Below are 18,858 nucleotides of genomic sequence, written 5' to 3' on the forward strand. Positions count from 1 at the left end.
ATTTGGCTCGTAAACTGGCATGTTTAATCGAGAATAACTTTAATATGCAGACACAAATCGACCATTTATTTCGACTACCACTTAACGCTACAGCCATCTATTGCAAAACGGCGAAAGCAAAGTTGTACATTTGAATAATAATCATTAAATCTTCAGTCGATGTTGCCATATGGTGCAATTGAACTCAATCTGTATGAAAAAACCACCCAAAAAAAATCATCGAATATCATCCCAAAATATGGCACCATCAAATATTCCAATTCTTCCTCGTTTTATCGACGAATTGCTGCCACCATGCTAAAAAAAAAAAATTAAATCCAGTGAACCGTAACGCTCCAACGTCGATACAGAGGAACGTTTGTCCCAGAAACAAAATCCCAAATGAGTATTTCTACATGAATAACCGTCTGTACGTGGCAATCAAAACTCCGGGCTTACGTTCTCAGGCCGTCCCATTCGAAGCCCGGAGCTTTGTCCTCATTGGATGGCTCCGGTTCATTACTCGACGCTGCCGGAAATTGAATTTCGAAAATACAACGCGCGTTAGGCCTCTTTCACACGGCCGGGATTTGTTCCGAGTAGTGAAGAGGGAACAGAGCTGTTTCTTGCGTTTTCACCCTATATGTTGAAGTGCGATTGCGTCCGTCTTTTGGTTAATAAAGGGTGATTTTTTAGAGCTATAGAACTTTAAATTGCAATGAAACGACGATGGATCATTCGATTGACATGAATTTTATTTATCCGCAAGATAATCTTGTGGCATTACATTTTAAATATGATTTCTGGCATATGACCGCCACTGCTGGCTCGGATGGTAGTCCAATCTGGACGTCCAATTTTCGATGTCTTTTTCCAACATTTGTGGCCGTATATCGGCAATAACACGGCGAATATTGTCTTCCAAATGGCCAAGGGTTTGTGGCTTATCCGCATAGACCAATAACTTTACATAGCCCCACAGAAAGTAGTCTAGCGGTGTTAAATCACAAGATCTTGGAGGCCAATTCACAGGTCCAAAACGTGAAATTAGGTGGTCACCAAACGTGTCTTTCGATAAATCGATTGTGGCACGAGCTGTGTGATATGTTGCGCCGTCTTGTTGGAACCACAGCTCCTGGACATCATGGTTGTTCAATTCAGGAATGAAAAAGTTAGTAATCATGACTCTATACCGATCACCATTGACTGTAACGTTCTGGCCATCATCGTTTTCGAAGAAATACGGACCAATGATTCCACCAGCCCATAAAGCGCACCAAACAGTCAGTTTTTCTGGATGTAACGGTGTTTCGACATACATTTGAGGATAAGCTTCACTCCAAATGCGGCAGTTTTGTTTGTCGACGTAGTCATTCAACCAGAAGTGCGCTTCATCGCTAAAATGGACGCAGTGCGCGATACGTATTCCGCACAGAACCATTATTTTCGAAATGAAATTGCACTATTTGCAAGCGTTGTTCAGGCGTGAATCTATTCATGATGAATTGCCAAACCAAACTGAGAATAAATCACTTGACAGCTGTTAAATCGGTCGTTATCTTGAACAGTAATACCAACTTAAAGTTATATACCTCGAAAAAAAACACCCAATACAATCAATATTTATTGTGACTATGTAGTTTTTTCCTGGTTTCACTAGATGGCGTTGGAAAGATGAGGTTTCGTTTTACAAAAACTTCTGTGACAGTTTTGTGATTTGTTGACTCAGTTCAGATTGAGCGCGTGCCAAAGATGGACACCAGCAAAGAGAAAATACGCTATATAAATAAATAACTATTTTATTCATAGCAGGATTATATTTTATTATATTTTACAATTTTTCTCCAATAAAAGCGAAAATGCATGCCAGGCTGCTGAAAATGTAAATATCATCATCATCATCATGAATCTTGTCTAGTCCGACCGTCATGTGAGCACTGTTTCGAATGCCCAAGTGGGCTAAAGATTGCACAAAACCCGTTTGGAACCAATTGCATAAGACTGATGTCAAGAAGAAGCTCGATGTATGGGTACCACTCGAGTTAATGCAAAAAGAGTTACCAGAACTAGTTGGTTCTGAGAAGCAGGTCCAAAATACTTACTTCTTTCGATGGTTTTGTACCCTTTCCAACGTATAAGATCGGATCCAATGAAGATCCAACTTAATGGCCTAAAACTGTGCGAAAGGGACTTACGCTCCTCACAAGAGGTTCGGTGGATCCATCGCCCGGTCTAAAACTGGTATTCTCAGATTATCGTGTACGGTGTGGGGATTTTAGAGTAATTTGGGAGGTTTACGGCCAAAGCCGCAACATGCGTGGCACTCGCATATTTATGAGGATATGCCGACTCGCCTTTGTGTCCGGGAAAAGACCGAGACCGGAAATTATATAAATGGTAGGTTAACAAATTGAAAACAGACGGTTTTTTCATTGTGGAGGAATGCACGCTCGTTTATTGTTTGAAATATGTTCGCGTTGGATCGTTGACATACTCGGTGGCAGTAAAAGTGCTTCGCACAAAAAAAAATATAGTCTTCAAGTTGATTTTTTTTCATCAAAATGATAACTTTAAAACATGCTTGTAGTTATTATATCAATACGCAGTGGAAACGTGCTGGGTCCGTAACATGTAGTCATTATATTAGGTGTACCACCTTGCTACCGCCGTTTTGCTTTAGATGGCTCTAGCGGTAAGTGCTATTCGAAATACATAGATCGTAGGTGCTATATCATAAGCTTAGGTATTTGTAAACATGACGCCATCGAAATATAAGTCGATTTGTATCTGTATCTTAAAGTTATTCTCGATTACGAGCCAAATTCTCGTCATTTGCGGGAGGTCTTAATTTTCTGATTTACTATGAAGAAATCTGCGACTGAGGCTCTTCGAATGCTCTCAAATACCTATGGATAGGCCGCTATTAGTGAAAGAACGTGCCGAGAGTGGTTTCAACTCTTCAAGAACGGTGTTTTTGGACGTCGAAGACCTGCATGGTGGTGGAAGAGAGAAGTTTTTCGAAGATGCAGAATTGGAAGCATTTCTTGATCAAGACTCGTGTCAAACGCAACAAAAATTTACAGGATCATTGGGACGCAACAAGCCATTTCAAAACGCCTGAAAGTCATGGGAATGATTCATAAACAAGAAAATTTGGTGCCGTACAAGTTGAAGCCTATGTATTTATTTCAACAATGCTATCAATCAATTGTCTTTCAATGTGCCGAGACTAGCAGCGAGGTCGACACCAGTTTTCTATTTACCTACGGCTCGGACTAATATTTCTGAACGATCTCCAGTTAACCGTATTTGTAAAAGTGCTGATAAACTAAAAGTTAATGTTTTTGGTTGAGTTTCGGGAAGTGAATTTTCAAGTGGGTAATGCATCATGTTGATGTGTTGAATTATTTTTGTGTATTCTGCACTGTATATTGTATATTATTTTTATCCTGTAATTGGGATATTCCTGTTGGGTAATAAAGAAATGTTATTATTATCATTATTATTAATCGACAGATGTCAAAAATTCCGTCAACCACAAGAAAATAGAGCTCCAGAAATAAGTGGACTACTGTCAAGTTAAACAAAATTCAGCCTGAAATTTGACAGGGTAGAATTGTTAACTAGTGTTATTGTTCTGCCAATAGGATAATACTTGTGAGGATACACGTCAATACCAACCAATCAACAGGGGATGAAAGCGAAAAACATTCCATCAGCGAATCAATAATAATATGGTAGAATAACAGAATAACAAGTAGGCGAATTATTTTTTCAATAACTATTCAGTTTATGTTCAATTATTCATAGTGTTTATTTTGACTGCAAGGATTCGGATAATTTCAATATGAATTAGATGACGTATTGTTTTCGTTCTCCGTTAAAATATTATTCTACATCCCCAATATTAAACACGAATAGGGAAATAGAGTGCCAAACCTAATCGATTCTGATTGGAGAGGTATTTCCAATAATATTCTCCTAAAACTGCAATATGGTATTTGATTGTATCAGAAGTCATCCAGCATGTAAAATACGTTCTTGCATTTGCAGGAAATATTTTTAATCGAGAATATCCGGTGAATTCCTCAGCATTGAACACTTTTAAGTGGCATATAAACATCTATTGATTTCTCTAGAAAATCCTCGTTGTTTTCAATAACAAAATGAAACGTCTTGTTGGAAAATCTTTAGGAAACTAGAAGCAAAAATAAAATATCATTTTATCTCCATTGACGGCTATAGTTAAATTAAAATTTTAATTAATAGATAGGATTGGGAGATAACGGTCCCAAAGTAGGTAGAGCCTAAAACTCAACAACTGTGTGATTTTATTTGATCACTTGTTTACCCGATATATTTCCAATGATTCATCCTGATCCGGCTCGAAGGACCAAAAATGATTGATATTATTTGGCTCGAAGTACTAAAACTGTTGCTTCTTGTTCGACGGACTCTATAATGTTGATTGTGAATGAAGGAGAATCCGATAATGATTTCAACTTGTTTAGTATACCTTGTTGAGCGAGAGAACACAAACATCGAATAGAACTGTAATTGTAAAAATACTATCATGAAAGTACTCGATACAGGAGATAACATGGTGTGAGTAAGCATAGAGTTGAACCACAGAAAAATTCTTGTTTTTTCTGTATAAGCCTTAACAAAAACCGATAACTTCGAATATAATGGGTAAGAGTAACAGGGTCTGTTTAGTCTGGGTTCCCGGCCACTCGGGAATCAGAGGGAATGAGGAGGCTAACACACTTGCCAGAAAAGGAGCACAAACTCCTTCATCGGCCTGGAACCTTTCTGTGGTATAGACAAATGCACCTACAAGAAAGAGTTTCAGGAAAAAGAGTTAACCGAAAGAGAAAAACTCTGGCGGAATATTCCTGGTCTGGATCACTCCAAAAAGTTTCTTCGAAACTTTGACTCTACATGATCCAAAAAGTATCTGGATCTTAGTAAGAATATGCTACACCTCCTCACTGGATTCCTCACAGGGCATTGCTGCCTTAGGAAACACCTCATAAGAATGGGTCTAACAGAAAATGACGAGTGCAGATTCTGTGGGGAGGAGGAAGAAACTCCAAATCATCTGGTGACGGAATTCCTCGCCATCGCTAGCCAACGCAAAACCTGCATTGGACACGAAACTTATAGAAGTGAGGAATTAGCCTCCTTGAAGCAATCCCAGATATTGGAGTTCATCTGAACTCTGGAACTGGAAGGCGAGCTGTAAATCACGTTCTGGGGAGAATAGCTCTGATGGGGAGTTACGGAATTTTTATTTGCAATGAAAGTCTTTCAACAATGTTGCCGTCATCTTCAAAATACTGAAACTGCCTCATCCCTCAACCCTGTCTCCAACCGCCTCGCTGTTCATTCAAAATTAGGAACCCCATTCCCATCTACAATTCGAATAAAACGAAATAACGCGAATATAATAAAACCCCGAGCACGTCTACAGCTTCCTTCCATCTCTCCCCCTCCCCCATACCTACATCAAAGCTTTTGGCGTCTAAAAACAACCCCCGACATCATATTCCACCTGAAATTCTCCGGTTACAACGTCGATTCCTGTTATAACGACCCCATTCGGGAACGTACCCTTTTATCAGCCGTTCAACTCTCGGCTTGCAGTCGTAACATCATCGTAGTCACGCTCTTCACGCACCACCCCCCGGGGGCCACCCCCCTAATTGAAGAATATAGCCGGCCGTCCTTGTAATTCTATATTAAGGGACAAATGGCGTGGAAAGCCCATTAGGAGGCTTACGGAACCCGAGTTAATTTTTATCTTTGGAATGGTGGCGAGACACGTGATGCCAGGGTCCAGGGTTGAAATCGGAAATAGGGATGGTTCTGGGTTGTGGAGATTATAGATGTCTTATGGAATCGTCTTTTTGGGGCATGACCAAAATATAGTCTGTGATGTAAGAAATGCTACATCAAGAAGGCGATGGAATTTTTTCAACAAAGTTGGTAGAACTGTAAGTTTAGAACTTTGAGTTTCAAAGGGATTCATCTAAAGATAAAGGCTTTTTTATTGATGTTGCAAGACGTTGAAAAAAAATTTTTCACGAATCAAAAGTAGACCCACAAACAAAAATCCTAATTGATATGGCATCTAGTCTTATTTTGATAATCCATTTGACATTTGGGGTGCGTTTTAAATAACAATGCATTCTTTCATAACTCAGCAGTATAAAGATGTAAATACCAAAATGATGGCATCGTTGTATCAAAACCTTTACTATTCGATATGAATTTCTGATATATACTAGAATGCCTAGAAATTCAATTTCATATTGATAAATTATCTCCAATGTTAAAATGTCATATACCTGGAAATGTTATTGTCACTTTGCATTCGATGAAAAAGGTGCATCCTTTTTTATCGGATAAAAACTTCTCTTCCTCAATATCTAGTAAAACTGTCAATTAGTCTGTCAGATTTTTGAATTTTAAACATATAGTGCTTTTATATTGAATCGGTGTGGTAATTATTTAACTTTGTTGATATAATTATTGTTGTTGTTCATCCATATATTCTGTTGTTAATTTATCTCGCCCAAAAAAACTCGAGCTTTTCTTTTATCAGATAAAATTCTCTTCAACTCAAAGTTATGCTAACCACTAAATTTGTAATAAAAAAATATCAAATGTAAACTCTCCCCCAACTAAAATTGACCTGAAAATATATTCGACTAGACTATTTTCTGCGAACCACCTGTATATCTCCGATGGTCTTAATGAGGAGAAAAATTGAATCTCTCTAATAATCTCCGAGCATAAACGCAAAAGGTGCAAAACAACCAAGCATGTAATCCTTCCCCCATTCCTTTAACGTTATCAGAAATAACGAACCTGGGGAGGCTGTGCTCCAGCCTCCAAACTCCTTGCCGTTCTAATAATAACGAAAACCTATATCTACCCCCCCTAGAGATCTCCTCCTTCACCCCCGTGACCGTATTATGTTTCAGATCACGAGCTGAGCCCTCAAGTCTCGGATTAGGGCTCTCCTAAGCCTCGACGCACAAGCTACAACACCGGAAATAGTTTACGGTTCCTTTGTGCAAGAATTCCTTCATCTACGGAAACGCGATAGGCCGTTAAAATCGATATACCTACAGGTTGGAATCTCAGAGTTATAAACATAGATATAGAGGGAGCTTTTGTCATTTTCAGTAAACAAATTTTGTCCCCAACATGAACTATCAAATTTGACATGAAGCGCACGGAAATGAAAACATATCAGTGATACGATATTCCACTCAAGTCGCGAGTTTCTCCACAAAGAACACACTTCTTATGTACCATTGTGAATCAACGTTTCATATCAACTCAAAATATATTGAGATAAATACCTAAATATATCAGAAATTCAGAAAACAAACTTATTCGCGCCAAACGACGTGAAACAACCGATGACACTAGGAGAGCAAAAGTTGCCAAACCTTGGATTTCAGCAGATAGATACAGAAAATAATAAATATTCTGCTTATTACAAATTCGACAATTAGGAAAAATATCGGATTCCAAATATTCAAAGTTGCATATTTAATCGGAAATCACTCAAATAAATATATTGCATTCAATATAATATACATTCTTAACGATATAATAAAATTGTGGGTTTGAATCCAATCCGATAACGTAATCTAACCATGTTGGGGACATCTAAAAATTATGTATACTCCCTCTATCTATGTTTATTACTCTATAAGTCAAATCCACTAGTGATTGGCAACGGCGCATTTGTTATAATTAAAGGAAACGTATAAAATTTTTATTCTCGAAGTTCGATTCCACAGACGTCACATTTGCTTCATTATTTTCATTAAAAAACCCCTTTCTCTTTTGGAAATGAAATTAACAATGATGTATCTGGAGTCTGGACGAACACAAAGCCTATAAACATGAAACAAAAACATCGTAGAGGCACTTCTCTCTTTTAATGCCATTAGTTATAATACAAACTTAAATTTTTTAATGTAAACCATTATCTATAACGAATAAAATCACTCAATTTTTCCCTTTTCAAAAATATTTAACATGATGAATGTATTTCTCATCAAACTATAAAAATCATCAAAAGTTTCAGTTTCGCCCGGCTGAAGCATCGAATTTGGGACACCCTGTACACCTTCATAGTTTGTGTCTAGCATTCTCCTGACGAAACCCTCTACGTCAAAACGGGAGTGAAATGTTCATCCTTTGACTATTTAATCAGCGTGTGAGTGAAAAAGCCATCTCCACATGTTGCTACGAATATTTCAAGCTTGGAGAAAACGCTCAAGTGTAAACTTTGAAGAGATGAAAGGTTCTCCCACCCCGTCAGTTTCTGGAAAATGTTCCAAGTTTCCGAGAGAACGAATCGTTTCCATTATCAAGAAAACCCAACTAGCTCCATCGAACTTCCATACGCTCTTACAAATAAGGTTCTCTAGCGGAGGCAAACTTCAATAAACCTACGCCAACTATTCAGGTAGTAACCAGGCTGACTCAGTCGAAAGTGGCTTCGAACTTCGCGAGGACCCTTCAATTTTGAGGCATTCTTCCTGGACGGATACCAATTATCGAATGATCAAAAAAGTTCGTGTGGTTTGGGGTTCGACAACGTAGAATGAATAGTTTAACCAGAGTTTTCACATCATCAGTTATGATATCACAAGAGCATAGAAAATATTCGATTATACACTGAGTCACGAGATGTAGTTCGCGAAACATCACGAGAGCGTAGCTTTTAGTAAACCTTCAAATTCTTCCACTGTCATTTTTCCTCCTCTTTTGCGACATGAGCTAATATAACAGGCCAATTGAAAAGTCCCCGGTCTACCATAGTAAAACACAATTTAGGCAGAATTCTATTTTATAAATCAAGATAGTTGCCGAGATACAGGGTGTTTTATGAATTTTGCCCGTTTCTTTCTGAGACCATATCAAACAAACTATCCGGTATATTTTCTTCATATTTGGAAAATATGTTCCTAATTGAGAGCCCAAACGTATAATGCAATAACCGCCTTGAAAATCCAGGTCCGGGTTTACAAAAAATTATGAATCGTTTGAATCCTCGTAACAACACCCTGTACATCGTAATTTTGAAAATTTGTTTTAATATTCGGAAAACCAATAAAAACTAAACTGCGACGTGTACTTCAAATTTTTGCGCAGACAGATTTACTGCACAAATTTTCAACGTAAAAATGAAGTTTGTAAGAACTTGGATACCTGAAAGTGGTTTGAAGTGACTTTTATATATGAATAATCAAAAATATTGAATCCATAATTATTCCAAGATTACTTTTCAATTTATTTTTACATTGGTTTGCCTTTTTAAAGCTGTATACTATCGATTATAGCGATCTTCCAAATTTTCGATTCCATTTTGGTAGTACGATTTGTCTTACGCTTCAAAATAGGCCTCAGTTTCGGTGATTACTTCTTCATTGGCGCTGAATTTCTTTCCAGCGAGCATGTTTTTGAGGTCTGAGAACAGGAAAAAGTCGCTGGGGGCCAGATCTGGCGAATACGGTGGATGCAAAAGCAATTCGAAGCCCAATTCATGCAATTTTGCAATTGTTTTCATAGATGTGACACGGCGCATTGTCTTGATGAAACAGCACCTTTTTTTCTTCAAATGGGGCCGTTTTTTAACGATTTCATCCTTCAAATGATCCAATAACGCTATATAGTAATCGATGTTGATGGTTTGGCCCTTTTGGAGGTAATTAATGAATATTATACCTTGCGCATCCCAGAATACTGATGCCATAAAATTGCCAGCTGACTGTTGTGTTTTTCCTCGCTTTGGATTCGGTTCATCATGTGCAGTCCACTCAGCTGAATATCGATTGAACTCCGGAGTGAAATGAGGGAGTCATGGTCATATATCGACGCAAAAATTCAGTTTTATTGCACTTAAACAGCTTCAAACACTGCTCAGAATCATTAACACATTGTGGCTTTTGATCGATTGTGAGCTCGCGCGGCACTCATTATGCACACAGCTTTCTCATGTACAAATATTCGTTAATGATATGATGTACACGTTCAGATGATATCTTCACAATGTCTGCTATCTCGATCAGATAGCATTTCTGAATTTTTTCGTCGGTGACAGCCTCTTTTGGGCGTCCACTTCGTTCGCCGTCTTCTGTGCTTAGTTCACCACGTTTGAACTCAGCATACCAATCAATGATGCTGGATTTTCCTGGTACAGACTCCGGAAACTCTTCATCAAGCCAAGATTTTGCCTGAACTGTATTTTATCCCTTCAAAAAGCAATATTTTATCAGCACACGAAATTTTGTTTTTCCATCGTTTTTCAAATAACAAAACTTGCTACACTCAAAACGCAATATCTCACAAACTAACGGTCGGATTGCTGTCAAATTTTGACACGTATCGTTTGAAGGTTGGTACTGACTAAAAATCATATGGATTTGATACTAGCACTGCCATCTGTGCATCAAACCGCGGACTTTTCAATTGGCCTAATAGTAATTAAGTGACCAATGTTACGAGGACGCAATATACATACTTAAAATCATACAAAATTCTCAAATGTAACTACACAAAGTTGACAAATACCTAACCTATTATTCCCTTCACTACTTCACAGTTATCCTGACCACCGCTTCAAAGCTGGGCTCGCCATCCATTCTGAAATTGCGGTCTTCATCTCCTCCAGCTAATATATGTATTATTACAATTCCATTGTGCGTCCGTTCCGTCGAACAGAGAGGTTAAAGCGTCTGCAGACTTGGCCTGCTCGGGCTATTTTCCGAGGGGGAAGGGGTGCAAGGCATAATGCTACCGAACAATGGATCTCTGCGAATGGCATATCTCTGTTTACAAAGGCCCTTTATTGTTTATAACAAAACAACGTTGCCTCCAAGCGGAGCTGTTCATTAGGACGTACCCAGTTACAGGTAATGTGTTCGACACGTAGGTGGAAGAGATGTGCTCGATATAAACCGCTTTGCGGTGTGCTTACAGTGAATACACTGATTCGGAATTCTGCCTCTGTTCCGGTTTTCAATGACCAGATGTTGAACAACTCCTTGCAAGTGGATTAATGTTGGGTTTATGCAGCGTTCCTAAAAACTAAGACTAAACAGGGCCCCCGCAACCGCGCGTGCAACGCGTGCACCGCACGCGGGCGCCACTCTAAAAGGGCGCCAAAACCTCTTATAGAGGTGAAGAATCGATGGACCAAAGGTTTTCGAAAAAGATTCTTTCAAATTTTTCAACAATTTTTTTTTTCCAAACTTTTTTCTTGCAATTTATACAAGTTTCTGAACGTCGCAATCGGCATGAAATATCTAGATATTGGTTTACAAAAACGCATGCTCGATGCTAATCCTAGGGCATTTTCTGCGCTATGTGCTGCACACAGCTTAAATTTAACTGAAAATGATGCTGCTAAGGTTTCAAATGAAACAGTGAACTCTTTTGATATATGACAAGAACTTTATATATATATTTCTCTTCATCCACAAAAAAGATTGGAATGTTATAAAAAAGCATGATCCTCAGTTACATCTAAAACCACTAAGTGATACTAGATGGTCAAGTAGAATTGATGCTGTAATTTCATTTCATTCAAATATGTGATAGCCTTTTATAAATAGCAGAAAATGATACTTTTAACATAGGAACTAGACATAAAGCAAGTTCTCTTTTATTAAATATTCATTCTATTGAATTTATTTGAAGTATAATAATTTCTTATGATGTTTCATTCCAGATTAATATTGTAAGCAAAATGATGCAAAGTGTAGCGATTGACATTAAAATGTGCCAAAACTATTTGAAGAATTTTGTTGATCATTTCAAAAATTATGGGGATGATAATGTTCTCTAGGAAAAACTACCGGTATCAAATGTCAGTAGTATTTTTTGCGTATTACATAGTTTGTAAGGGATATTAATAACGTTTGTTTCTGGGAGAAGCGGTACCTCGATATGCAAATGGAACTTTCAACTTCCTCGGTAGCTCAGTTGTTGAGAGCGCTGGACTAGTGGTTCGGAGGTTGCCGGTTCAAGTCCCGTTCGAAGAGCTACTTTTTCCAGAATTAAAAAATTATCTGTTAGATTGTTGTTAGATTTTGATATACGGGGACACCCACCCTATCATATGTAGGTTTTTAGACAATTTTTAGGATGTCAAAATACAAGTTTATACAAGTTTCTTGCTGGTTATGTCAAATTCCAAGGTTGACTGGACTACTTATCGAACGAAGTTTAATGTTTAATTCTTCAATTCGGGAGATTGGGGCTTTTCTAATATGCAGGCCAGATTTTAGCCGCTGTCCGCTCACCACCATGAATCTAGGATTTGTGGAACTCATCTGAAATGTCCACAGAAATAAATGCAAGCATACCGCGCATAGACGAGGAATTACCAAGCGGCCTCACCATAGGTATTTGAGAGCATTCGATGAGCCTCAGTCGCAGATTTCTTCATATTGAAGCAGAAAATTGAATCCTCCCGCAAATGACGAGAATTTGGCTCGTAAGCTGACATGTTTAATCGAGAATAACCTCATGATGCAGACACAAATCGACTAATATTTCGATAGCGTTATATTTACAAATACCTGAGCTTATTGTATGACATCTACGATCTATTTATTTCGACTACTACAGCCTTCTATTTCAAAACGGCGGAAGCAAAATTGTACACTTAATAGAATTCAACAATATTTTACAAGTTCTACGACATTTCATGAATATCTGAAACAAATGTGTCTTAGTATTGCCATTAGGATGAACTGAATGCATGTACTCAAACTAAACGTTTATATTTTATGTGTCTGAGTCATTATTACTATTATCATAATCTTTGTTATTTTTTTCTATTATATCTGGTTCTTATTTTTTTGGTAAATTAAAGACGTCAATAAGTAATTTATATAATTTACTAAAACTAAACGTTTATATTTTATGTGTCTAAGTCATTATTACTTTTATCATTATCATGGTTATTATATTTTATTTATTATATCTGGTTCTTAGTTTTTGGTAAACCAAAGACGTCAATGAGTAATTTATATAATTGGGATAAATCACCTACCGTCACCTTTGTCCTATCCATTGAAAAAGTGAACCTACCGTTTTTCCGACAGATACCGTAAGTAATCTAGAAATCTGGATCATGCAGAAATAAGTATTTCAATTTGCACATTTAATAGTCCAAACCAACAACCTTCCCCAAAGCTCAAACTCCAGGGGTGTAGATTACACAGGTTGTCTCGTAACTTAAGTTGAAGAGTGGGGTAACGCGTCATCCGGTGTCTGTCAAGGTCTATAGAGTGTCTGTATCGCAATTGGCCATCATTGACAGACATTTTATCGTAGCTATTTTATGATTGAAGATATTAAAGACTATTTAGGATAGGCTACAAACGACCGTGAAAACCCACGATTTCATTGCAATCAAATGCTATTCATTTGAATGTGTAATCCGAATGACGTCACGAATGGTTGACGCTGATTGGTTGAAAGTTACGAGACCACCTGTCTAAATCTATAGACCTTGCCAAACTCCTACCCACCCTCAGCGACGAGCTCAGTTATGGGGGGCAACCCCCTCCACCCTATTCCGGAATGCAAATTGCACGTCAATTTCCTTGACAAACGGCCGTAGATTAGGGCAACCAGGCGTCGACATCCACGTCCGCCACGACATGGAAGGTCCCCCAGGGTCTGCAGCAGTCCTCCATCTCCAGTTCCTGGTCAACGAAGGGGCGCTCTTATCTGCCACCGCCGACGACACCCTTCATCTGTGGAACTTCCGACAGAAGGTGCCCCAGGTGGTGCAGAGCCTCAAGTTTCAGAAGGAGAAGTGAGTATACCGATAAATTTTCGATTTGGGTCAGATGGGGTCAGTTTGGTGGGTTGTTTCCTCGGTAATAGAGATTGACAGACATCTATATAGGAATTCTGTGAGGTTTGTTCCTCGTTATCAATCAAGTTTAGGAGATTTGAGTAGTAACCTAAACTAGATGGCTTAAGATGTTTGCCTTCGATCACAGAAATGACATCCCTAACAATAGCATTTTTAACTCCATTTCTGAAGGGTGTTTTTTTAGAGCTATAGAACTTTAAATTGCAATAAAACAACGATGGATTATTCGATTGACATTAATTTTATTTATCCGTGAGATAATCTTGTGGCATTACATTTTAAATATGATTTCTGGCATATGACCGCCACGGCTGGCTCGGATGTAGTCCAATCTGGACGTCCAATTTTCGATTACTTTTTACAACATTTGTGGCCGTATATCGGCAATAACACGGCGAATGGTGTCTTCCAAATGTTCAAGGGTTTAAGGCTTATCCGCATAGACCAATGACTTTACATAGCCCCTCAGAAAGTAGTCTAGCGGTGTTAAATGATGAATTGCCAAACCGAACTGAGAATAAATCACTTGACAGCTGTTAAATCGGTCGCCATCTTGAACAATAATACCAACTTAAAGTCATATACCTCGAAAAAAACACCCGTTATATGTATTCTTTATCAATTTCAAACAACAGAGCATGTGTAGATGTAATCTCAGTATCATACTTTTCAACGTATGATACAAAAGCACAAATAAAAACCTCAGCAAAAACTCTGCCTTCTCGTATAGGTGCAGTGACTAGTTTGTGTATTTGTTTAAAGAATAAGCTGACATATTAATATTGAAAGACTTCCTCTTCATCCAAACAGAATCTTCTCTAGCGTTTCTCTTCACCAACGGTTGACAACTTTATAATTAAATCTGAAAACAAAAAAGGAAATAACCAGCGATCCATTCTGAAGAAGAATTTGAAACTGTATGGATAGCTTGGAAACCACCATGAAATTTATAAATTGGACAAATATTCACCAAGTGGTCAAAGCTTTCTTCTACACCACACTCACTTTCAATAAGATGCCATTTGAAGAGCTTACTATTGCAACGACCATGACCAGTCCTAAGTCGATTTAGAATACACCAAGTTTTCCTAGAAAGATTGAAACTTAGACTTTTGTTGAAGACAAAAAAATAACAGAAAAGACCATGTTTTATCTGTATTATGTGGTTTCCAATGAAGGAAATTGAAGATATGAATTAATTCATTTGGTAGAAATCCAGCGTCGAGTTACAATCTACCACTTAGAATCCTCTGAAGATCCATATCGCTGAATTGAGCGAAGCATCAGGTGTTGAACAATCATATTCAGCATTATACAGAGTTTTCCAATAACATGTTTCATTTTGAATAACCCGTTATCTGAGCAGCTGTGACTTTTGAAGGTGCCATCGACATTTCACAAGTAGAGCTAAGCCATTATTAAAAATGGAACGATACACGCTTGACTAGTATTGAAATTGTTAAAATTCACTACAAATGGTGAAAATCTGCAGTCATAGTGAAAATTTGCAGTGGGCGTAACTCAAAAACAACTGTTGTAGCTCGTAGAGACCTATTTCAACCTTGGAGGCTACTTTAAAAAGCAGAATTTTCAATTTTGGGGCTCTGAGTATGAAGTGTCTCTGTTTGTCATCTTGTTTCAATGAGTTCTACCAACTGCTAAAAAAAAGATTCACCTTTGGAAACACCTTGTATATTAAAATACTTACGAAAACCATCTAGTTCACTTCTATCCACCTGATTATGCAATTATCATAGCAAAATACGCTTAGTAGGCATCATTTAATTCAGTTGATAATATAGCTCCTGGATTACGTCAAGCACCGTCCAATCAATTCGATATTCGAATCTGGATAATACATCTAATAATCCGCACTGATTTTCGCAATCAGATCACATAGACATTATCAGCCATATGGGTTACAAACAAAGTGCAATTCTGTCCGTAATCCAGCCTCGATCTGTCGTAAACATTCATCATCATTTGTCGACAATAACAGCAATAGCCAGAGGATTCAAACGCACGTATATATGAAATTGCAGCTACTGAAATTTTCAGAAAATGGTAATTGCACTATTGGATTATCGATTAGCTGGACGATAATTTCAAAAGTTCGGTGCCAGGTTTGGACTGCTCATTTTCGAACGATATTATATCCTGCTGAAGTTTATGGGTAGAAATAGACTTGCAGGATTGATTCGAAGACGTGAACTTTATAGGGCTTTTGTTTTTAGCTTTTTATGAACGATTGTCGTTAATGTTCACTAAATTTATTATTATTTATGTTTTACTAGTCTTCATACATAAAAATAATGATGGTTGAATCTTAAAATATACTATCAACTTCCATTAATACAATAATGGGTTGATAAAATAAGAATTTTATCGTGTCATTTAAAGATGAGCTCCATAATTATTAATTATCGTTAGCTTCAATTTAATGAGCCATCTCAGTTCCGCCGGAGTTCCTCAAGGCCGTGAATGAGGTTCGATACAATTCTTCAAAACCCCAAAGTATAGCTGTTTTCTACTTTGTACACGAAAGATGAATTGAAATTTGGCAACGTTGTTTCTGGAAAACAGTTACAATGAAATGTAAATGCCCACACCCATTAATTCAATCCATTTTAAAATACACTGAGAATGAGCAAACAATTTCCATGAATATCTGCATAATCGAAAGCCTTTGTTTGTTTTTCCCATATCTCTCACACCATTCGGACTACATGTGACCGGTGAAATCCATCGAAGTAACTTTAAATCCTCTAACTGGAGCTAGCAATTTTAAGGGTGTATTTTCAGCGAAACCAGCGTTATTATGTTTTGGTATATGAGAAGAATTATCGCTTTATTCTCGTAAAACTTCGAGAAATGTCGTAGAGTATAAAAAATTATGCATTTTTCCACAGGAATTCCCCAAGGTCGTAAATGAGGTTCGAGATAATTCTTCACTTCTACAAAGTATAGCTGTTTTCTACTCTATTGACAAAATATGAATATATGGGAATGCGGTTTGTGGAAAACAGTTCCAATGAAATGAAAATACCCACATACTTCAAGTCAATCCATTTTTCCTAAAATACACAGAGACCGAACAAACAATTTTCACGAATATCTGCATGATCGAAAGCCTTTTGTTTGCTTTTCCCATATCTCCCACGCCATTCGGACTACATGTGATCGGTGAAAACCATCAGAGTAACTTTAAATTCTCTAACTGGAGCTAGCAACTTTCAGGATGTATTTTCAGCGAAACCAGCGTTTTTTTAATTTGGTATATGAGAAGAATTATAGCTAACCTCTCATAGAACCTCGAGAAACATCGATGAAATGTCGTAGTGTATAACAAATTATGCATTCCTCTTAGGAGTTCCTCAAGGTCGTAATTGAGGTTCGATATAATTCTTTACTTCTGTAAAGTATAGCTGTTTTCTACTCTGTTGGCAAAATATGGATATATGGTTTGTGGGAACTAGTTCCAATGAAATGAAAATACCCACATCCTTCAAGTCAATCCATTTTTCCTGAAATGCACAGAGACTGAACAAACAATTTTCACGAATATCTGCATGATCGAAAGCCTTTTGTTTGCTTTTCCCATATCTCTCACGCCATTCGGAGTACCTGTGACCGTTGAAAACTTTTAATCCTCTCACTGCTGGCTGTAAATTTTCAGGATGTGTTATTTTTCAGGATAACCTGCGTGCATCTGCCGTTGCAATCTAAATGGATCTACGTGGGCACGGAGAAGGGGAACGTCCACGTGGTGCAAATAGAAAATTTCCATTTATCTGGCTACGTCATAAACTGGAACAAGGCCATCGAGGCGTGAGTATATTACGCTTTTGGTGGTGTGGAACAGTGGATATGTGACTCTTTTTTTGACGTGTATTTATGTTGAAGTCGGCGAGGTGTATCGGTCGAATTTGCAAATGGGAGTCTGCTAATTCGTCCATAGAGTACGCACCAGGTCGGGCGTGTTGGTAATTTCGGAACGTTCTATGAAAATTCGATGGCACGATGAAAACGTTGCAAGTTTCAAAAGGTTCGTTATTTCCGCACCGATCTTATTGGTTTTTTTCGGTTTTTGAAATTTATGTACCGGATTGTCGGGCATGTGTTGTATCAAGTACGGAAACCAGTGGCGGTTCGTGCAAATGAGTCTGGTGAGGCAATTAATTGTTGTGTGTGTTAATTGTCTTATTTTGCTATTAGTAACAAAATATTGTCATTCGTATAAGTACAAAAAATGGTTGTTTGGACAATCATGAGGTTTTATTTGCAATAACAAATAAAATTTTCTTGTACTGGTGAAAGAAATAAATAATATTTCAAAATAAGTCGCTCATTTTCCACTTTAGGAAGAAACGTGTTATGAGCTTTGTTGTTGAGAATGTTATTACGAATCGAAATGCATGAAAAAATATAGGGTGATCCATTGAAAAAAATATCATTTCATGAAATATTATGACAACGCGACTGACAATTTTTGTTTTTGTTTTCGGCATCGAGAAGACCACTAAAAATGTTACCAGTTTGCCCGTTTATCCGAAATCGTAGCATCAATAATAACGGAATTGGCAATGGTGCCGATATTTCGGCGTTTGCTTTCTACGTTTTCGATATCGCCGAGATAACAAGGCTAAAGATTGATGACTTACCTCACCGCACGAGCCGCCAGCAAAGTTACACCCCCTGAAGAGGGTTGGAACACTCGCCATCAATCCCAAAATCTTCCTTTTTTTTTCAACCCCCGACAAATGTTCTCCTGGCCGTGATAATAACGAGGTCTAGCAAATGAAAAATGGCGTCGGGTAAGGGGTTGGAAAATGACAGATATGAGGAATAATGGATCCGAATGAGAACAAAGAGCGCTGTCGGGCGTTTCGTAGATTAATTTTTCCGCTTTTCACCCCGCCAGGTTGGAAAATTCGTGGTCGTATTTTTGGCGAGAT

At 37.8% G+C, this 18,858-nt stretch overlaps 1 protein-coding gene and 1 long non-coding RNA gene across 12 annotated transcripts in view; one reads left to right on the forward strand and one right to left on the reverse strand.

Annotated features, from left to right (window-relative positions):
- Positions 1 to 18,858, forward strand: part of LOC123675926 (syntaxin-binding protein 5) — a 206,444-nt gene that overhangs the window by 161,601 nt on the left and 25,985 nt on the right. For 10 of the 11 annotated variants that reach the window (XM_045611493.1, XM_045611494.1, XM_045611495.1 and 7 more), the window contains exons 3-4: positions 13,643 to 13,840; positions 17,597 to 17,731. In XM_045611493.1, the coding sequence (XP_045467449.1) occupies positions 13,643 to 13,840; positions 17,597 to 17,731 (333 nt within the window). Of the gene's footprint in view, positions 1 to 13,642; positions 13,841 to 17,596; positions 17,732 to 17,830; positions 17,949 to 18,858 lie in introns of those variants that run through there. The other variant, XM_045611500.1, reaches the window with a different exon arrangement.
- The window catches only part of LOC123675936, a 46,423-nt gene that overhangs the window by 4,891 nt on the left and 22,674 nt on the right, over positions 1 to 18,858 (reverse strand). The window lies entirely within an intron of this gene.

Source organism: Harmonia axyridis, chromosome 3 (assembly GCF_914767665.1).
Source record: "Harmonia axyridis chromosome 3, icHarAxyr1.1, whole genome shotgun sequence".
Lineage (NCBI taxonomy): Eukaryota > Metazoa > Arthropoda > Insecta > Coleoptera > Coccinellidae > Harmonia > Harmonia axyridis.